We start from the raw sequence: 22761 nt of genomic DNA, 5'->3' as shown, positions 1-22761 counted from the left end.
ATGCTACTAATTAAAAGAATTATAGACAAGCCTGCATCCGCAGTACAGAATAAAAGATATGCTTTTTATATTTTGTTTATTAGAATTGTTTGCACTAATCTTTCTTATCTTAATAGAGTACAGACACAACTTCAAAAACATTTCAAATCTCTTTCTCTCGTTTGTAGCTCATTGTTAGGCTACTTATTTTATTTTAGTTGGCAGCAGTACAGTTCAAATTATTGTCCTTGACATTGTTTAGTTTATCGCGAAAATATCCCCCCCTCTTTTCTATGCCCCAAAACAAAAGCTCTGTAACATTACAATAATTGAGACAGAAATATTTTTAAAAAATGTAAAGAAAGTTAATCATCGAAAAGCCAGTTATCAATATTATTGAAATTTGAACAGTTAATCGTTAAAGCTAGATATAGTATAGAAGAACGATAAATACATTTTATCATTAAAAAAAGTCTCACCAAATTATACAACAGTAGTATCAATCTCAAATTCAATTTAAACAGATTATTCATCATGGGCGGATACAAAACTTCTATTACAATTATTTGTTTGTGTTTGAATAGGGACAGAGAATGGCACAATGAGAACTCTTGATGTTGCAAGTGTGTACAAGATACTCACAGACTACGTATATAACAGTATGTTTCAGATCACTATTACACTGCCAGATGTAGGTTGATTTTTACACAGGAGCGTAGCTAGGAATTTTCCGTTATTTGGGGGCCCGGGGGGCTTGACCTCTTTGGGGGCCCCTGCTTTTGCATAATATTTAATATTTAATGTAAAAAAAAACACTCATTTGGGGCCCCCCTCAAGTGGAGGCCCTGGGGATTTTCAAATTCTCCCCCTCCTCCACCACTCTAGCTACGCCACTGTTTTTACATAAGTTTATATTGTACGATTACTGGATAAATTACATTATGAAAACATTAGACATATTGATAATTTTTAAAATAACAAAGCATTCTTATTAGTTATATTTTAAATAAATGTTGATTGGGAAACTGTTTCAGAATACAAACAAGACCTATACATCTACTGATATCAGAGACGATCTTGACATTCCAAATGATCCAAGTGATACTTCAGGTAATTACTCACCCGGGTACGCTATTCTGCCTCAACATAGCACTCGGGTGGAAACGATTACTTGAGGAAGTAATTAGGCTAAATGAATAGCAAAACAAAACTCCTGTGGGAGTGTCCAAGGGAATGCGAGAGTTCTCTCATAGCACGGTGCGGAGTTGAAAGAGAGCTTCCACGTCCCTGTCGATAATCCATGCGCCGTTCCTCAAGGGACCGTTACACTAATGGCGAGTTAGCTTGGCACAACATAGGAAAACGGAGGGGGTTCCCGGTGTGCTTGGCCTTCGGCCATGTATTCTAGTCCATGCGCCAGGAGTGCCAGATATATAGGAAATAACTATGTTTTACATAGACAATGACTTGGATCTCTTCCAGACAGAGCGGCTTGTTCAAGCAGACTTACACGCCTAGAGCTCGAAGAGCTTTGGCTCAACTCTTTTGACAATCAAACTGTAAATACTCAATCATTCATTTCAATGTTTAAATCGTCCCGTCCACAGATAATACCCAGGCATTCATCTCATTTCTATAATCTGATCCATAGTTGTTGTGCCACTGGAGGAGGCCATACATTGAAATCTAATGTCCTTCTTCGTGGTTGAAGATGATCACTGTCTCATTTCCTGTGAAGTCAAAACATTGCTGCAGTCAAAACTTTGCTAATAAAATCCGACTGAATTCAAAACAAGGGTTGATGAGGTCTTTGCTGCAGAGTCAAATCTCTGCCCTGAAAAGCTGATTGAATTAAAGGCAAGAGTTGCTGTCTGGACTAAGACTAAGACTAAGACTAAGACTGCTTTATTGATCCTTATGGAGATTTGTTGTGATTACAAGGGCTCTTTTCTCATATACAGACAACACAACAGAAACATACACATAAATAGAACAGACACAACATAAAGAGTTCATTCAGCGACTACATACAGGCATCCTTTTCATGTTTCCTGATCAACGGCTGGACAACATTTGTTTTGCGTTTTTTTTTTTTCCATATCTTTTGTTTTTAAATTACTGCCTCTTCGATGCCCAAAAACATCGATACTCTCGTGTTTCGGAGGCTCTTTTCATATTATTACATCCTAGCCCAAATCTCCTGCAGGGGATAGTGCAGGGGATAGTGCGTGCATAGTTTGACCCGAGAATCAGCGAGACCATTGAACAATAGTCCAAAGAACATACCATACGACCAGGCAGCCACCCCGTAATGAGAAGCTTTTATGACCTCGTTTTCTCCTATTTTTAATTAAGTTCAGCATCACTGACACATAAAAGCTAGATACATAATAAAAAGAATACAATATTGCATGTTCATATATACAACAGGATTTGAAATTGAAATGTTAAATATGAGAAATCGCGTAGAAATACATTGACAGTGAAAATATCTTAGCTCAAAACTTTAAACAGAGGAGCTAATCACTTTGTTTAACTTCTGGTGTGTGTCATATGTCTGGGTTTTATAAAAATGTATTATAAATGTATTGTTTCTGTTTATAATCCGAACTTAATAAATTTGAATATTGAACTTTAATATTTCTCTTTTTTAAATAGGAAAATATTTGTTATAAAGCATTTAGCTTGTCATTTGTGGAAAACATTCTTTTTGCATCTATACACAATACAGGATAGCTGCCTGGTCATGTCGTACGTACTCTGAACTATCGTTTGGTTGTCTCCAAGATCCCAGGTTCGAACCCTGCCCGCTGCCATCCACCGTCGTTTTATTTTGGAGATTTTCGCTAGGATGTAATTATCCTCAAAATGTGAAAAGACATCTGAAACATGTAAAACATACACATAAACATTAACAAACATTTATTTTTGAATACATTTTCATTTACTTTTCTAATATACAGGCGCCTTGCTCCAAAAGTACTTGGTCTTTCCGAAGAGTAAATTTTCCGACAATATTATAAACACAACGTTTAACATGGTCAGTGTAACAGATTGTGCTGTATCCTGTGGCCAGGTAATATGTCACATTGAAATATTTTTTTGTTAAAAAATGTGTTTATTGCTTTTCACTCACTAATATATATATATCGCGGTTCGGTGATGACCACTTTTGTCATCCTGGGAGCTCAGGGCTTTGCACTGGGGTTTTGTGCCTCCTCGTGTGGCTAGTGAGACCTATGTGAGTCCGGGAAATGTTCGGCCGCACACTGGGCAGGTTATTTCAGCTGGAGCTAGTGTCATTGGCCTTGCTTTTTTTTTCGCTGACGCTTTTCTTCTGTCAGGGCTGTTCTCTTGATATTAGATTGTATTTAAATTATAATAATATTAAATTTTCACTTATTTGATTTATTGTTTCCTTATAAGGAGATAAATATATAAATAGTTGTTAGATTAACCCTTTCAGTCTTGCCTACTACCCTGGCTTATCTCGTAAGGTATTTCTTCTTGTGGTTAATAAGCGCTGTTCTGGAGAAGTAGTCTCCTTACCATACATCACTGCTTAAATTAGCGCTTAACTGTGTGATAGGGGAACCTTTTTTTTTCCATAGTAAAACAAACAAAATGTAAAAAATACTTTTTAAAAAAGGCTTACCAAATGGGAAATCCACATTCAAAGCTATATTAATAATGTAAAATGATTGTTTTTTTGTAGTTTTATTTTATTTTATTCAAGATTTGCTAGATACAATAAATAATTGATTGAAGTTTCAACTTGATCCAAGAATGGGTGTGGGATAAAACATTGAAACATAGGTATACTCATATCTCTAAATACTGAAGGATTAATTTTTTTTTTAAATTAATAATCACAAATTAATTTACTTATAAAATGTATTTCATTATCGAAATGTGTCTTGTCTATACCAATGAATAGTTGTGCAAAGTTTCAGCTTAATCCGAGAATGGATGTGGGAGAAATAACTTCTATAAACATTGTACAAGACACACAGTTTAAGTTGAAATAAGCTTTGTAAAAATCAACTGTCTTCACACCACTTCATGATCAGCATGTGGTCTAGTGTTATGTCTTGCAAGAGTTTCACGTCCACCATCTTTGCTTTTACATCTCGTAAACTTATACGTTTATGACATAACACCCGATCCAGCAATTTATATGTTGGAAAAAAAACATTTCTTAAGATCTCGCCTGCTTGTTTTGTCAGGAGAACACATTTGTGTGTGAATCGTTTGACTATAGTTTCACCACTGGCACCTGTCGACTAACATCCATACATCCTGATGAGCTTAAGACACCAATGTCAACTGTACTAAATGTATCCTCCAATACTAACGTGTATTCAAGTAAGTAATTAAGTAAAATGCTGTGTAGCACTTGATTAACATGTTTATAAAACAGCTCACATAACGCAAATAGGGTTACTAAACATTGAAGTGATGAATGTATCAGTCAGTCAGCTAAGGATTTCGTAAAGGTATAATACAATAAACGTTTTATATATTTTTTTTTAAATAAGGATCACCAGAACTGACATAGACAAAGAAGATTTGACAATATTTAAGCTATATGTGGGGCGGAGGCTGAGTCGTTAAGCGCTCGGCTTCCGAACCTGCGGTCCTTAGTTCCAATCTCGATGAAGAATGGGATTTAGAATTTCTGGATTTTTAAGGCGCTTCAGAGTCCACCCAGCTGTAATGGAAACCTCAAATTAGTTGGGGAAAAGTAAAGGCGGTTGGTCGTTGTGCTGGCCACAAGACACCCTTGCTAACCATAGGTGACATAAACAGATGACCTTTACATCATTTGCCCTATAGACCACTAGGTCTGAAAGAGGAACTTTACTTTTTTGTTCTTTATTTACCGTTTTAATATTACTCCCAAAATTTAATTAACATGTTTACTACTAGAGCTTTACACCATGGACTATACTCGAAACTCTGCTGAAGTCTTTACCACAAAAGCAGACAAGAGACTCCCCAATGTCAACAGTAATGAGATGTGTGCCCGGGCCTGCACCACCAACCCAGACTTCAGATGTGAGTCGTTCGAGATCTGTGACGACGGTTACTGCAACTTAAGAAAGACTCACCTGATTCAAGCCAAACCTTCAGACTTGACTAATGCTACTGGCTGCACGCATTACTCACGTGAGTAGAAACCTTATTAACAATATATGTGAATTCAATCAATTGTCTTTTGTCACATCACTTTTTCTTCTGGCACATCAAAAATACATGCTAGTCCAGTGCTAGTTACAAGAAAAATACCTTTAAAAAAACATTTTAAAAAGCAAAGAAAACCCAGAGCTGATCTAAAGGTACATCGCTAATCAGTGCCCTATATCTATGGAATATATGGCTCCTTGTGTCTCTGAAGACAATGGATGCGTTCAGGTGAATCAATGGCTTTGGTTTCGTCTTGAGACGGGGCAGAATCTGGTGTGACTGATCAAGCCGATTCTGGAGCGGCAGAGTTTAGCCACAGTTCGTGCATGTATATGCATCTGACTTAGGGCTGATGACAGGGCAGCTTTCTTCTTCTTTCTCTTGATTAATGCAGCTTCGTTTCTTTTGCACTTGGCGAAGCTCGTACCAGCACGTACAGTCTGTCTCCATGCTGTCCGGTCTTGGGCTATCTCCTCCCACATACTTTGTTCGATGCCCGTGGTTCTCATGTCTAGCTTACAGACATCTCTGTAGGTTAGTCTTAGGCGGCCCTTGGGTCTGACTCTCTCTGGAAGCTCAGTGTATAGGATATCTTTAAGGATAATTCCATCTGGCATGTGAGAGACATGACCGAGCCAGCGTAGTCTTCTCTGTGTAAGAAGAGCATAGATGCTGTGCATTTTTGCCCGTTTCAGGACGTCCTATTTGGAGACATGATCCCTCCAGGAGATGCACATTATGCGTCGATGGCAGCGTAAGTGGAAGCTATTTATTTCTTCTTGACGCATGTAAGTTGCCCAACTCTCACTGTCATAAGAAATGTGCTCGGAACGCAGGCATTATAGACAAGGATTTTGGTTGACGTAGTCAATTTTGTATTTTCCCAAGGCGCTCGGAGAGTTTTGCCATTGCTGCAGAAGCCTTTTCTATTATTTTTGCCAGCTCATTGTCTAAATCTAGGTCGCTGACTATTGTCATTCCCAAGTATGTGAATTCCTGCACCACTGTGTGTGATTTCCAATATGTATCGTTGGTATTTCTGCGACATTTTGTGTCAGGATTTCGGTCTTGGAGAGGCTTTTTGTAAGACTAAGCTCTTGACAATAGCTACCAGAGCATTCACAAACCTCTGCAATCCTTCTTGTGTGTGAGATATGAGTGCGAACAGCAGTTCCCTAGATTTCTCTTTTTAATATAAAATTAAATTAATTACAAATAAATGGCTAATTTTGTTATTGATTTATGTAGTGTCCTCGACTATGAATAATTATGTCAAATTTCAACTTGATTCGAGAATGGCAAGTGGTAAAACAATCATGTACAAAACGTAATAAGGTTGATAACTCCACATACATAGCCACATATCTCAATAATTAGATTTATTTCCCTTTTTGTTACGATACAAAAAATATTGAATTACCAATAATCAATTAAAAAATAATTAATTTTATTACTGATTCAGGTATTAGGTACAATCAATAATTGTGCAAATTTTCAACTTGATGCGACAATGTGTAAGGGAGAAATAATCTGTAGAAATATTGCACAAGACACACAGACAGAGTTAATATAAACTTTGTTAAAAATAAAGTCTATTTTGTATTTTTAAATTATCTCGCTCAGTGCCATAGAAGGTTTTACTAATTCTGGTTTTGAAGTCAGGATTAACTGATTGAACATGCGTGCATTTGAACCAACGATACGCTTTTTAGTTCTACGAATTATACATGCACTGTGAATCAAGATGCTTTGAAAACCCAACTAGTCCAACAGTGACTACGTTGTGATGCGCTCACTTTAGTCTAAAGAGGTCTATAACATATAAGATGAGATGTTGTTAAAATTATGTGGTCTGATAGGGGTTTCTTAAGACCTTTATAGGTTTTTCGATCTAGTTTCGTTGGGACAGTAAATTTGCTAATTTGCTTGCGTGTATTTTTATCTAATTATAACCCTAACTTAGACCTACAACAAGTCTACACAAACATACAAAAAACACTCACAAAGACCGCGGGATACACACTTGAGGCCAAAAGAAAATCCACTGCCGAGGAAAGGCTTAGACGGCGAAAAGAAAATATAAATATACCACTGTCGGAAAACGGTTATGTCTGACTGGATATGACAATTTAAGTAGGTCGCAGCTGGGGCTGCGTAGCCACAGGAAATAATGCATTCCTCATTAATCTTAGGACTCGAAAACAAGCATCAGTATTATCTTCTTCAATCTCCTATGACATAGACTTCGATTCTGACAAATGTGTTCTAACATGCATGCATTCGCAGGCAACCATCTCTATGACTATGTCGAGAGAGATTACAAGACTCTCAATTCATTTGGAGACTCGTCAACTTCCTCACATTCAGTGCCTGTAGAGAGTGCCCAGGAATGCGCCAATCTGTGCTCAGTAGGAGAACTCTTGCCATCCTGCGCCAGCTTTGTGACCTGTGGTATAGACAGAGGCAGCATCGAGTGTACAGTCACAACAGCTGATCCTACAGTGTCCAAGGATATAGGAATAATAAGTGATGAACATTGTAACCTCTACACACGTAAGTCTATTTTAGTGGTGACACAAATAAATAGTTGGAAAATGATAATGATAATGATAATACATTGTATATGTATATTCTGAAAACTATCATAAAATGTTTGCTTTTTGATTAAATAAAATTACAGACTATATTTTGATTATTTCAGCATCATGTAAAAAATGTTTCAGATTAAGAAAGGGTTGAAAATAATATAAGTTACAGTTAATTAAAGATTTTAAAATATTGTTTTCTTTACTTTTGATTTCGATTTTTAAAGTAAATATATTAAGTACGTATTGTATGTATTGTTGTTTAGGGGTGAACACATTGCCAATCGTTCAACCTGTGAATCCAATAACAAGTAAGTTGTGGAGAATATGTTTGTAGACTTTAGACATCCTTCACCTATATATTCCTATTGATGGCTGCCTGGTCGTGTGGTATGTGCTCTGGACTGTAGTGGTTAGCGGTCTCGAAGGTCCCTGGTTCAAACCTACCCGCTGCCATCTCCCGTCATTCCTTCAAAAAAAAAAAACAACTAATTAATATTAATCTCCTTCTTCATGAGTTACGATGATCATTATATTGTTTCTTATAAAACTGGAAAAGGAATGTGATACCCAATCTTCCTTTTGACAATTACACATAAGGTACGGGTAGGTTGGGTTTATCGCAGTTTAGACTCATTTTGTTCAATGTTTGATATTTCAGTCAGCTATTCTCTTTGTCTTGTATCTAGAAATACTTGCACTTATGGCTCCACGCCACGAGGACCCATCATGAGGTATCATTTCCTTGTCATAGGCATCCATCCCTTATTCCATGAGAGCATTTGAGAGTCCCTTTGTATTCCATGCGTTGAGAACACTTTCTAATTATGTGACTTTATTAGTAGCTTAGTATTATTAAAAATGTAATGTAAATATGAAAGAAAAAATTAAAGACATTTGTGTTCGTAAATTAAATGGTTTAGTTGGCATACAATTTATACATAGATAAAACAGCAACCTTTTATTTTATTTTTAATTAAGTGCTGACCAGAAGAACAATTGTAGGTTTCACAGGAGAAAACTTTCCTGCCAATCCAACGCTACGAGCGTCGCCCACTGTCTCTCAGAAAGGTAAGATTACGATTACGAACAAAACGAAAAAAAAAAGGAAGATTTGTTTGTGTAAGAGAAGGGGGAGGGGGGTAAAGCGGAACCTGCGGTGCCTCTGATCCAAAACCGTATTATGTTATCGCTTTTATATAGCGCTACTTTCATGCTTATAGCATGCTCAGAGCGCTTTGGTCCAATCTCATTTGTGGACCAGTTGGGGGGGGGGGGGAGGCGGTATCTAGGAGCTGGTTTTCCGTGCTGCGCTCAGTAAACGCAACTCTGCCCGAGTCGGGCACTTGGCCTCTCGACCACGCTTCCCACACTAAGAGAGTCTTTTGGCCACACCAGCTGAGAGAAGAGGTCATCTGTTTTTGTGACCCACGGCTAACAAGAGTGTCACGTGGCCAGCCGCCTTTACTTTTCCCCAACTAATGTAAGGTACCCATTAGAGCTGGGTGGACTAGTCGTAAAGATCCCGAAAATTAAAAAAATCGCAATTTTTACCAGAATTCGAAAAGTCAAGTTTAACCATTATGACATCGCGCCTACATTGCTTCATAAATTTGCGTCTTATTTTTTGATTTATTGACATTTTCTTGTTTGGATTCAATTCCTTTAAAAAATTTATTAATATCGTGTTTTTATACTAATTCTTTCATCATAGTCTATGGCAAAAAGTGTTCTGAAACAAACAGAAGCAACAACACAGGTACGTGTAACTTGCTAACAGTAAAAATATATTTGCATAAGTCAGTATCTTTTAACACACAGGTTGGTCAGTCTGTTCTTATTTCGGAACAGCGAAGAACTAGAGCCATGTTTACCTTGCAAGCAGATCAGAGTTTATTTTTACACGGACACTGACATGCTGTTGACATCAAATGTCATAGAAATACACTTTACCTTCAACGCATACATGCAATAAGCATACATCGAACAAACGTACGCATCTTACATATGTACAAATATAACAAGCAAAATATAAACAAGTACTTTAAAAAAAAGCTTATTAAAGGTGAAGAACTGCATATTTACAGCAATACATCTCGATATTGTACAATTTATTTCTCCTTTTCTTTGTATAAACATTAATGATGTGACACTAATTAATGTTATTGGTTAATATTTTGATTGAATCATTTTTTTTCTAGAGACAATAAATAACTGTACAAAGTTTCAACTCAATCCAAGAATAGGAAGAGAAGAAATTGCTTGTAGAATTTGAAACGGACAGACAAGCAGATAGACTGAGTTGAAGTTTTGTAAAAACTTCCCAGCGTCACAAAAATTTGCATAATATAAAACATTTTTTTTTCTAATGAATTGTACAAACTAGATCTACACCACTCATGTTTAAAGTCCGTGCTCTTATTTTCCAGGTGTCCGAGTGGGACTAGCCGTTGGTACTTTGTTACTTGGACTCATTGTTGGTGGGCTGTCGACATTCATAGTTATGAAATTCAAATTTAGAAGGAACATTCCAGAAGATTCACAAATTCTAACCCCATTAGGGGACTGATCATCATATAAAGAGTTCTTATGTGGCTTTTGAAAAAATATGCAAATAGGAATTTAAATTAAAATTATAACAAAACGGCATTCTAAAAGGAAGAAGCAAGCTATAGCTTTTTAAAAGCACCATATATTCAGGCAAATGTATATATCTATTTATTAAAAAGACGAATATAAATAATACTAAAACTCTAAAAAGCTATCAATGTCTACTTTCAATGTCTAATCATTGTTATTTGAATATTCTGTTTTATACATATGTTATGGAGTGTTTGTGTGTGTGTGTGTGTGTGTCCATGGTAACGATGGATTGAGGTTAGCGATTGGTAGGTGGCTATGAAGTGTGCAAGATTAGCTGCACTGACGTAAGCTGTCTTACGTAGGCCAGGCGAGTTCAGAATGCCAGAGTGAAATGACGTGTTTTTGTAGTAAATTAGATTTTGTTGAAAATCCCATTTAAAATTACTAAGAAAGTCTTCTACATTTATTTCATGCCATCTCAAGTTAATACAATATATATATAATAGTGTTCACCAAAGAAGATATTCATTTTTATTTTCAAAATTAACAAGTTAAAATATAATAGCGGTTTTAGTTGTCTACCAGCAGTTTGATTGTACAAGTCAACTACCGCCAAATACAGAATGTTACAGATATATTTTTGTATCTGAAGATTTTTTTTGATGTATCGCTGTATTTATTAATTATTAAAAAAAACATCAAGAAAGTAGATTATCTCATTATATTATTTTGTTCTATCGTTAGTGGTCTTAACTGTCTTTACGAGATATATATATTTGTTTGATGTTTGTTCGTAAACATTTCAATTCGTTCTGTACGACTTCGTATATTAATGAAAGTTTGATATAGTCAATTCTTCCGAGTCATGGAGAGCAACAAAAACAAGTATGGAAAAGCTCTAGAACTTCACAAACAGCTGCCTACACTGGATATAGGGAAATAGGTGGCCTGAAAAGATATCAATTTTCAACTAGTGGGAGAGAACCACGCCAAAACCCGTAGCTCATGATATTAAAAAGCAAGAGTGGAACTGGATAGGACACACCCTTCGAAAACCAAGTACAAATATCGCAAGGCAGGCATCTGATTGGAATCCGCGAGCAAAGTAAAAGGTGGGCAGGCCGAAGCAAACCTGGAAGAGGTCAGTCATCATTGAAGCTGAGGATACTGGAATGACATGGGGGCAGATGACGAAATCTGCTCAGAACTGAGTACGGTGGATGGATGTGATTACGGCCTTATGCTTCCCTAGGAGTTCACAAGAATGACAAGATGCACGATACGACAAAAGATGGAGATTTAAATAGTAAAGGAGCTTCGGCTATGGGAGAAATAGTATGTCACTTATGTTTATTCTTAGATACATAAAACTAGACATCAATAAGGTCTTTAGAACAATGTAGATATTAACTGCACACATTAGGATTAGAAGGGCCGAGAGAACCATCGCTTGGTAGACATCGCTGTTTGTAGTGCGGTCTTGCCACCGTATGTCCATGATGGAGCGCAAGCATCTTTCTGTATAACACCCATGTCTTAGACCAAGCTTGAAGTCACTCACAAAGGCCGCGGGAGACACATTTAAGACCCAAAGAAAATTCGCTGCTGAGAACAGACGTAAACGGCGAAAAGAAAATCTTAATCGACCACAGGCGAACATTGGTTAAGTTTACCCTGGATGTGGCTAAATATGAAGGTTGTAGCTGAGATTGTGTAGCAATGATATTTAATGCATACCTCATTAATCTTCAGACTCGAAGATAAGCCTATACGTCTGAACGAGATTTAAGTGACCATAAAAATGCTTGAGTTAATAACATTATAAGTGTATATTAGTAAATACATAAATGGTTGTTAATGTTTTGCATAAACGGCGTAATTTTATTTCCTTTTAAAAATGCCTCCTAATATAATAAAACATAGACCAAGAGGAAAATGTTTCAGAAACTTAATTTAAATGGACAAATGTTCCACAAATAATACAGAAATTAAAAATAGTGTATGCACTGATCATCATAATACGGCCATGAATGAAGCATACTGCTTAATCGACACACACTTTAAAAGCGACAGATGTTTAGACGTGTTGCTCATCCCGCAGAGTAAAGGCTGTGTTGTCTGTCGCTCTCCAGCTGGACATCCTCCTGAAAGACATGACACTCCAGCGGCGTTTTCTGAAGAGGAACACCAGAGCGACAACAAGGCCGGCGATGATGACCGCACAAGCCACTCCCACGATAATACCTACACACACAAAAAATGAAACAGGCAAATAATAATTTTTAGCTTTTTATTTTATTTATTTCCATAATACTTGAAATTTTTGGTGATTATAAAAGTAAGGATGTGTCTAGGAGACGGAAACTCCGATATAAAACCTACGGCTTTCTGTTGTTCATAGCTGTCTCAGGCTTCTGTGCTACTGTGGACTGCATTCAGTTTATAGAGGTGGTATTGGTCTGCGCGAGCCAATTATCCCTTTAAAAATAATTTGCGCAGGTTGGAGGCTGATTTATATAATTAGCTCACCAGTGACTAATCGCAACAGAGTCGATAAAAGGTTACCTCTAAAAAAAGTCGCCTGCTTGAATGTTCGCACACTGCAGGGCAGCAACAAAAGTGAATGCCCTAATCGAAAGTCTGCACTGGAGGCATTAGAGATGGCTCAGCTAAATGTAGACATAGCTGCCCTTAGTGAGGTACGCTTGGCGAGCCAAGGGTAGCTGACTGAAAAGGAGGCTGGCTACACCCTACCTAAAGAAAATCTGCTGCTGAGTACAGACGCAGACGGCGAAAAGAAAATCTTAATAATCGACCACCGGCGGATAATGGCTATGATTGCCCCTCGGTGTGGCAAAATATGTAGGTCATAGCTGACGCTGCGTAGCCACGGGAAATTCTGCAATCCTCATTAATCTTCGGACTAGAAGACAAGCCTTATTATTATTATTATTATTATGTGCCTTTTGGACTTTTATTTAAAAAAATGAATATTATTAGAAGTTAGTTTAAATCTTTGGTTTGACGACTGAAGCGAGTTCGAACACAGTGCCATCGTAATGACAGTCCTAAACAATTTGAAAGTCATCCTTCTGAGTGTAGAGAGTTCGTTCAGCTTCAAAACTATAACTACTGCCCCGGTTAGGTTTTGTAGGATTGCAGAGATTTCCTTGGTTTTCTCACTTCTAATAGGACGACGATAGACATTATTTGTTTTGGGCAACTGCGGGAGAAAGTCTTAAACCCCGCTCTGTAACGTTCGTTTCTTGTCGGAAGCCTTAGACACAGTGGCGCAGTTAGGGATTTGGGGGCCCTGTGGCTCGACCCTTTTAGGGGCCCCTGTATTTTGACCTTCGATATGAAATGAGATAATGGCGTAACATTTAATGTAAAAACTAATTTCGGACACTCATTCGGGGTATTCCGTAAGTGGGGGGCCCGGGAGGGGGGGTAAATTTGGAACCCCCCTTCCCCCAACCCTAGCTACGTCACTGCTTAAATATATTTTGTATCAATACATTTATTTTATCTACTTTTTACAAACCTCTTTCTCTATTCTCTCTATTGTAATAGTGCAGGTGTTTATGGGTACAGCTGATTGCAGTGGGGACTGTAGTATCTGTCTGAACGGTCTGAACGGTGGCGTTTCTTCCACACTCGTTGTCACAGAGAGGCTTGCAGTCATTCCCAGAGATAGTTCCATTAGAAGTAGAATTTGAACACTCTGCAATAAGTAGAAGACACACATGGGATATAGTAATGTACGAGAATCAAATTCTCTACATGGCCCAACCATGCGGGACACCACACACGCACGCCGAGTCTCTGAGACTCAATGAAAAAGTAATGGAAAGATAACTCTTTTATTTCTGCAAGTTGGAATAGAGTTATTCCACGTAACGTTCGCGGTGACAGAGAGCACGGCTCAGGAAAAGTGGGAGGAGGAAGAACAAGTAATCTTCTTTCTGTATATATGATTCTTTACGCCCAAACAATGCGGGACACCACACACGCACGCCGACTCTCTAACCCTCCTACCGCCCCTTCTCGCCCGCACCCGCGCCTTCCTCGCTCACCAGGCATGCGCACACAGTTGTTTGCCCAAACCCACACCCTTTGGACAACCGTCTTTCATGAAGTTTTCAACCGTCACTAACTTGCGGTGTATGCTACGCGGGTCGGCTTGTCTATGAGAATCAGTCTAATTTTATTTAAAAAAAAAACAAGCACTATATACAGAGTCGAAACTGGAAAAAGATTTATAAGTCAGATCTTATCTTGAATACTAACACTATTAACGTATTTTTTTTTAGCCGAGAAAGAACGTTACATTCGTACAAGTGCTCCATCTTCCCTAGTGCCATTAGATAATGGAATGGGTTGCCTGAATCAGCCAGGGAAACCAACGACAGAGTTCAAGTCATTGATTAACAAGTATGGCTAGATTAACACATGAAATGCGTAGGACGTAATTATCTTCTTTTTTTTTAAGTAACGTCTGTTATATAAAAGATAAGATAAGATAACCTACATTTTATTACAGTCAAATTCTGTTTATTTGAACTCCGGTTACTCGAGCCAGCCGCTTGTTCATACTTAATCCCAGTGTTTCTCACACTTTTACCGAAGGTTCCTCACTAGAAAAACAAAATTTCGTTCCCCTCACTCATTCTTAGCCAGCTGAGAATGAACGACGGAGTTAAAAGTCATTGATTATCACGTATGACTCGATTGACACATGAAAGGCATAGGACAGCGTCGCATTGTCATAACAACCGGAACTTTGACGAGTTGTTACGTCCAAAACTTTAGCGTACTGACTAACCAACAGAGATTAGTCATGATTGTTTTTGTTTTAAAATGTAAGGGTTGCTCCTCCCCCTCCTCCTATCCATTACTCTGTTGGACCGTTGGGGCACCAAGCAAGATTTGTCGACCGTCTTTCTCCATTCCTCCCTGTCTTTTGCCTTGTTCAAAACACCTATCAATGGTAGGCCCGTCCATTCTTTTATGTTGTCCTCCCATCGCTTTCTCTGTCTGCCTCTTCTTCTTTTTCCTGGTACTGTTCCTTGAAGGAACGTCTAAGCGAGCCCCGTGGATCTTGTTATATGTAAGGGTTAGGGTTACTTTAAATGAATATATGACTTTTATGTAGGCGGCGTGGTGGCAGAGCGGTAAGGCGCTTGGTTTCCGAACAGAGAGGTTTCTGGTTTGAAGGCCGGCGAATACTAATTTTTGAGCCTTGGAATTTGTTAGGATGACCATGAGTCCGCCCAACTTAAATGGGTACCTGGCATTATTTAGGGAAAGTAAAGGCGGTTGTTCGTTGTGCTGGCCACATGATTCCCTCGTTCACCGTGGGCCATAGAAACAGATGTGAAAGGGGGGAACTGCACTTCTTATTCATTGTTTTCTTATATTATACTGTAACCTAGATCAGGCTAACGACTAGTTAAAAAAAATTCTGTTACCTGGATGACATAATACCAGTACGCCCTTGACGAGAACTGTAAGTAGTAGGGCTAGGTATAGAGGCATATTTTTTCACCCAATATCATACTCAAGTTACATCTGAGAACACAAATAGTTGTAATGAAACTCTTGTGCGTTGGCCTAATGCTATAGATTACATTTATTTTGTTAACAAACTTTAAGAAAACTATTCTAATGATGGTAAAAAAGAATATTCTTGAGATTGAAGTAAAAGCTAAATTTTATAATAATAATAAGATTGTAGTATATGAGTTAATGTATGTACGTTCGGATTTAAGGAAGGATTCCCCGGAGCTCTTTACAAGAAGGTGGAAGAAGCCCCACAATAGAGAAAAAAAAATCCATATTTCGATGGGTCAGTATGCTATGTATTTTTTACACATTTTTACCAACAAAACTTTAAAACTTACTGTATGTTGGAAAGTGTCTACGTTAAGTGTGCTCGTATTCTAGTAATATTGTTCGGATTTACTAGATTGCGTAAACCCTAAAAAAATTAATATTTTTTGTTACCAAAATATGCAAATTTAATTATTATTTTTAAACGATCGAAAATTTAATTTAATTTACAAGTACTCTCTTTTATAATATGGCATGCTTTTAGATAATTTTTTTTATTATGTGGATTTTTATTCAAGCTTTCGAAAAAGTATAGGGGCCTCCATAAAAGTTCGGCCACGGGGCCCCCACATGCTTTAATCCGGCCCTGGATATATGTCGCTTGTTTTCGTATATAAAATGAAGGAATAGTGACATATTTCACTTGGCTACACCGAGACCAACCGAAACAGAAGGCCTGAACACTGACATGTAAGGTCGCAACCTGTGGGCGAGTCTATACCAATAGCTCGTTGAGACGTCACAGGTCATGACGTCAGACATCGAAGCTTTGATCTACGCCCACTTGCCACATCTTCTGTGTCCCCATCATTCTGTTGAAGGGTTCACATAACTAGCTCAATATTTGAGATGAACTGAGCAGTTGTTTTAAGATCAGGCAGCTTTTCATTAAGTTTTTTTCTTCTATCTATAGAGGTGTTTTTCGGGACCCAATGGTCTATCGATTGAGAAAGCAGTTTTCAATGACATGGTCGCCATTTTCTGTTGACACTCCACGAATGTGACTTTCACTAGTCCCGATTTTTATCTTCCGAAACAAAAGTTGTCTCAAGCTGTCACATCCTGTTCTGAGACGAAAACTACTGCGTTGCTCCGGTACCCCCGCCTACTTAAATTCCGTTCCTACACTCTGCCTACACTATTCCCAATCCTAGACAAGGCCTACACTCTCCCCAGACAATAATAGGCATTGTGTTTTTATTTAAAATTGGGATGACCGCTTGCACATTTTTGGTTCATTTCTTACCGCGACACAACGAAGACGAAAACCGTTGTCTTTCGGTGTCTGTCGGTTGTCTGTCGGTGGTCGATTTAATTTCTCTTTTCAACGAGCTTACGATTATTAACTTCAGCGGCAAATTTTCTTTTGATTTTAAATAAGTATCCCGCGGCGTTCGTGATTGATCTCTTGTTTCTTGAGGTAGTCACGACTGTGATAAAATCTATTACTGAGGATGCTGTTGCTATACTTTTTTGTTTTACCTGTACCTGTCCCTTATTGTGTTGGACCGTTTGAGCACCTTGCAAGAATTTTTGACCGCCTTTCTCCATTCCTCTCTGTCTTTTGCCTTAAATAGAACCTGTTTCAATGGCAGGCCCGTACATTCTTTTATGTTGTTTTCCTATCGCTTTCTCTGTCTGCCTCTTCTTCTTTTTCTTGGTACTTTTCATTAAAAGAGGGTCTTTGCGAGCCCCAAAGACTTTGTAATAAGGCCATGGATTTTTAGCTTGCGTTATTTTTACGATAGTTGGCGGGTCATCATGGGGTCCAATCGCTGCAGTAACCCTGTCTCTAATCTATTTGTTTGTGATGCGGTCTTTAAATGTGATACTTGGGATCCTTCTGTAGCATTTCAGTTCCATTGCTAGGAGCATCTTTAACCTCTGCTATAGACCCCATCGTTTTAGAATTACTTTACTACTTATGAAATAAATAATAGTTTAATGAAGCCTGGTCCATAACTAAAGGCTAGTATAAAGCCTTTCTTAGCTCCAATATTAAAACTTTTATTCAATTATTTTTTAGGCGCGAAGAAGAACAGAATCCCTAATTTATAATAGATTAATAATAGATAGATAACAGATGTATAAAAGCGCCTAGATACCCCCCCCCCCCACACTGGTCCACAAATGAGATTGACCAAAAGCGCTCTGAGCATGCTATAAGCATGAAAGTAGCGCTATATAAAAGCTATAATAATAATACTAAAAGATAGACATAAGTTTAATTGACACACTTTAAAACGAAGTGAAGCTGTCTCCCGCTGAAATAATTTTGTGCTATTTTTAGAAAATGCATTTCTTGTTTGCACGCAAGGTTTCAATGGATTTCACAGGCTACAAGGTGGACCTAGTGAGGACTGAACGCACGTCATGGGGATTAGGTCTTTCTCTTAAAATAGGTAATTACATCGTGTTTACCTGTTTTAAACTATCATTAAAACTATGATCGTAAAGTGCACTAGACGGCCTAAAAGGTGGTGGGGCGGGGGTTGTTTTAATGTCATGTCTCTTCATTACACACAACATGAAATCTTCTGTTATACACACCTTAGAACTAGGTCAAAAACAAATATTCTTAAAAATAGTTTAAAAAACGAAAGGCAGTGGACTTTTATTTTCTTACTGGTGATAGTGTAAGCATTGTCTGGGAAGAATGTAGGTCTTATTTTGGAAATAGTGTAGGCATTGCCTGGGGAGAATGTAGGTCTTATTTTGGAAATAGTGTAGGCTTTGTCTGGGGAGAATGTAGGTCTTATTTTGGAAATAGTGTAAGCATTGTCTGGGGAGAATGTAGGTCTTATTTTGGAAATAGTGTAAGCATTGTCTGGGGAGAATGTAGGTCTTATTTTGGAAATAGTGTAGGCTTTGTCTGGGGAGAATGTAGGTCTTATTTTGGAAATAGTGTAAGCATTGTCTGGGGAGAATGTAGGTCTTATTTTGGAAATAGTGTAAGCATTGTCTGGGGAGAATGTAGGTCTTATTTTGGAAATAGTGTAAGCATTGTCTGGGGAGAATGTAGGTCTTATTTTGGAAATAGTGTAAGCATTGTCTGGGGAGAATGTAGGTCTTATTTTGGAAATAGTGTAAGCATTGTCTGGGGAGAATGTAGGTCTTATTTTGGAAATAGTGTAGGCTTTGTCTGGGGAGAGCATAGAACTTATTTCGGAATTTCGTAGGTCTTGTCAGGGGAGAGTGTAGACCTACGCCTTATTTGGGAATAGTGTAGACTGTAGACCTTGTCTGTCGAGAGTGTAGGCCTTCTCTGGGATAGAGAATAGTGTAGGCAGAGTGCAGGTACGGATTTAAGTAGGTGGGGGCCAGGGGCGGATTTTTTGGATGCCCCTACACTTTTTCGAAAGCGTTATAAAACATTCGCTTATTAATAATACTTGTATCTAAAAGGATGTTATTTTTTAGAAGAAATAAAGTACTTGTACATTTAATCACATTTTCATTTTCTTTAAAAAAAAATATTTAATATGCTTATGTTGACGAGCATTCATGTATTGACGAGCACAGTACCAACGGATATTTCTTAACCATGAAAAGTTTTCCAACCCTTAGATTTAAAATATTATTGAAGAGAGTGCGAAAAACATTTTTATTAGAAAAATTTACACGTATCTGACCCATCAGACGGGCCTGCCATTGAAAGAGATTTTAGCTAAGGCAAAAGACAGAGAGGAATGGAGAAAGACGGTCGACAAATCTTGCATGGTGCCCCAAAGGTCCAACAGACTAGAGGATAGGTGACGTAAAAAGTAAAGGGCCCGTCATATTCGGATTTTTAAAAATGACTCTTGTGAAGGTCTCTCTTTTGTGAGCACCCCGGAGCAGTAGCCCGCCTGCCCTCCCTGAGAGGTACATTTAATGCGCCCCCCCCCCACACACACACACCGTTTCGCCTTTTAGCGTTTAATGCGCCTCCTTTATTTTACATGCGCACATTATTGAAACTACTTTTATTGTGATGAATTTTAAGAACAAGCGAGATAAGAATTGGCTTACCACCACAAGGGGACTCTATCCACTTGTGCGTCTATGCCATGTGTGGATACAAAATCTTATCATTTAATATCCTCTCCGCTAAACTACTTATATGATGATACATATACATAAACAAGCGTGATAAAATTGCATATATAAAATTCATCTACCTTAGATTATGATCAGATCTATGTTTGAATATCCTGCAGAAGTGTAATCAGCCTTAGTGATAGTAGCATAGCTGACTGTGTTATTGCCTCCCTTGAGAAAAACACACCTTGAAATGTGAAAAAAATATTCCCATATCCTGTTTAATCAGAGGCTTAACGACTTGGCCCAGGCCGAAATTCGCACAGGTATTTAGGACCGCATTAGATGTACGCAAATTTATAGTAAATAAATAGGGCCTTTGTGTTTGTGTGTATGTGTATGCTGATCAACATTTATTTCCCCACTGAGATGTGTATCCTAGGTATATTTACTTTTTTTTTATAATATGGAAATGTATTCTTCATAAAAAATGATCTAGGTCGAGTAGTGCTTCACGTGTATAAAATCGATTGTATAGTTTATGCATATTTATCATTCTTTTTAAAGTTCATACAAAAAAAAATTATTAACTTACTTCAAAATTTATTATAAATATCCCCACGTAACGTATTTTAAATTTTTTATCCTTAAAATTAACTTATAATTATTTTATTTTCCGGAGGCTGCACTAACCAGGAGTAGGAAAGAAAGGTGATTACAAGGGTCCAAGATGCGTTCGCAGTTATGTATCAAGACGTTGTAAACCAATAATATCGTCACTTTGTAATACATCTTATTAATTAAACATGCTACAATCAGTTATGCATATAATGTCTTTGTCTTCCGTTAAAAATGGACATATATATTCCTGAAACATTTGCACTTCTTACCATTTTAACGTGCTAGCAAGTAATAGTTTACACTTGATTCATTTTTTTGTATCGTAAATTAAACAACAAATAAAGAAGTCAGTTGAATATTTTTTTTGTAATTTATAATAAATAAATAAACAAACAAACAAAAAAACAAGCAGAGTATTAAAAATACTCTCACACACTCATATAAGGGGAAGCAATCTCTGCAAAAACTCAAAATGCTACGAGATTTAACATCCATTTATTATATAAAACAAAACTATTTAATTAATTACAACCCAATTTTGTAAACTTTTTTTTTATTGATTCTTGTATTGCCTTCGAAAAAAAATTATTGAGGAAAATTTTAAACTTGATCGGAGAATGGGAGGTGGGAGAGAAGACGTGTAAAAGAATCCACCCAGACAGACAGACGGACTGACGGACGGAGTGAGTTCATACAAGCCTTGTAAAAAAAAAAGCTCTATAATATAAGGTCAAAGAGCAAACACTATATTTGAAACATGAATCAACTGGAGAAGCTTAGCTATCAAACATACACAAATACACTGTGGAGCTAAGGTTCAAACTTGATTCTTGTAGCTTCGAGGTTTATTGAAGGTACAGATTTCCTAGAGGCCATTTTCTCCCTCACTTGTGTTGACGATACGCTTCAAAAGACACACGCAGACAGGTAAACGAGCCACGTCTCGGGAGTGTGACAAACAACGCCACGTGCTGCAGCAGTGACTCTAGATGTTTCTTGTTTACATCCTCATTATGAAAAACATTCCAAACTGAACAAAAACAGCCTACACGATCTGTTTTTTATTTTATAACATAAGTAGCTTCCAAAAAAATATGAAGTCTAGTAATCTTGTGCAAGTTGAATTTTAAAAGATGGTTGACAATGTAGCCCATGTATGTAATTTAACCACAAAAACAATATTATCCTTTCAATGGTGGGAAGCGTGGTCGAGAGGCCAAGTGCGCTTGAACTTGGCTTGGCTTGGCTACCTAGAAGGGGGCTCGAGGTTCGGGCAGAGTTGTGTTTACTGAGCGCCTAAAGGCAGCACGGAAAACCAACTCCTAGATACCCCCTCCCCACTGGTCCACAAATGAGATTGGACCCAAAGCGCTGTGAGCAGGCTATAAGCATGAAAGTAGCGCTATATAAAAGCGTTGCGATGTCACGATAACCTCTTAATACTCTCTCCCATTTTAGGCCTCTCTGTATTAGTGTTTTTTACTGCTACAATACTAATGTATTTCTTTTACAAAACTTATATCTGTCTGTCTGTCTGTCTGTCTGTCTGTCAGGTAAAACGCTTGTACACGTTATTTCTCCAACACCCATTCTCAGATCAAGTTAAAATTTTGCACAATTATTTCTTGCAGCTGACAAAACAAGAATCAATTAAAAACAAAACAATGAAACGTTTAGGTAATAAATTTAATTGGTAATTAATTGGTTCCGTAAGGTTGTCATTGCAGGAAGTGGGAATCAATATTATAAGCACTCCCCTACCTATAAAATGCTTCCTAATAGCATGCGTCTCAAACAGCATCTGACAACTGGCCTTCATGTGTGGCTCAGATATTGAGTCGAAACTGTTTTCACTAACAGGAGAAGAGGCGGAGGCGAGTAACTGGCGCCTAAATCAGAAAGCCTCCGCCAGGTGGGGGCTCGTTTGCCATAGCTGGGTACCCTCCTAGGAGAACGAGAAAATCTGAATTCAAAACTCGGCTGCATTGCAGATAAACCCAGCCATAGGAAAGTCTTAAGGCCCTTTAGGCAGTTAAAGCATTTGTGCAACATCCTGGCAGAGCATGCGACGCCGCTGATCCCAACCTGTATCGCACTTGCCCCTCCTTTGGATACATCAGCTGCTTGGACATTGGGAGGGGGGGGGATGATGTCTGGGCGACATTATTCCAAC

At 37.9% G+C, this 22761-nt stretch overlaps 2 protein-coding genes across 3 annotated transcripts in view; one reads left to right on the top strand and one right to left on the bottom strand.

Moving 5' to 3' along the window:
- LOC106058644 (uncharacterized) overlaps positions 1 to 10864 on the top strand; it is a 48422-nt gene extending 37558 nt beyond the window's left edge. Inside the window, exons 19-27 of the mRNA XM_056029681.1 lie at positions 564 to 670; positions 1014 to 1089; positions 2943 to 3055; positions 4206 to 4344; positions 4909 to 5148; positions 7453 to 7752; positions 8733 to 8822; positions 9466 to 9510; positions 10181 to 10864. Coding sequence (XP_055885656.1) covers positions 564 to 670; positions 1014 to 1089; positions 2943 to 3055; positions 4206 to 4344; positions 4909 to 5148; positions 7453 to 7752; positions 8733 to 8822; positions 9466 to 9510; positions 10181 to 10320 — 1250 coding nt within the window. The 3' untranslated portion in view covers positions 10321 to 10864. The remainder of the gene's footprint in view (positions 1 to 563; positions 671 to 1013; positions 1090 to 2942; positions 3056 to 4205; positions 4345 to 4908; positions 5149 to 7452; positions 7753 to 8732; positions 8823 to 9465; positions 9511 to 10180) is intronic.
- A 990-nt stretch (positions 10865 to 11854) lies between these two features.
- On the bottom strand, positions 11855 to 20281 carry LOC129926496 (uncharacterized). 2 transcript variants are annotated; one of them, XM_056030906.1, is made up of 4 exons: positions 20108 to 20281; positions 15806 to 15905; positions 13879 to 14058; positions 11855 to 12578 (listed from the first exon to the last, which is right to left on the bottom strand). In XM_056030906.1, the coding sequence occupies exons 2-4, from the start codon at positions 15870 to 15872 to the stop codon at positions 12412 to 12414; spliced, it is 414 nt and encodes a 137-aa protein (XP_055886881.1). In that variant the 5' UTR covers positions 15873 to 15905; positions 20108 to 20281; the 3' UTR covers positions 11855 to 12411. The 2 variants fall into 2 exon arrangements, with proteins under 2 accessions (XP_055886881.1, XP_055886882.1); XM_056030907.1 differs by lacking the exon at positions 20108 to 20281 and adding an exon at positions 19959 to 20089.
- Positions 20282 to 22761: the final 2480 nt, after the last annotated feature.

This window comes from Biomphalaria glabrata, chromosome 5, assembly GCF_947242115.1.
Source record: "Biomphalaria glabrata chromosome 5, xgBioGlab47.1, whole genome shotgun sequence".
NCBI lineage: Eukaryota > Metazoa > Mollusca > Gastropoda > Planorbidae > Biomphalaria > Biomphalaria glabrata.
Note: the sequence above shows the minus strand (reverse complement) of the source record. Positions and strands in the feature narration are given on the sequence as shown.

Bases quoted from the DNA above. Each gene is read 5' to 3' on its own strand.
- LOC129926496 (XM_056030906.1), bottom strand. From the start codon at position 15,872: ATGCCTCTATACCTAGCCCTACTACTTACAGTTCTCGTCAAGGGCGTA. The intron at 14,059-15,805 runs GTAACAGAATTT...TACTTATTGCAG, and splicing joins ACTGGTATTATGTCATCCAG to AGTGTTCAAATTCTACTTCT. The intron at 12,579-13,878 runs GTTTGTAAAAAG...TTGTGTGTGTAG, and splicing joins TAGAGAGAATAGAGAAAGAG to GTATTATCGTGGGAGTGGCT.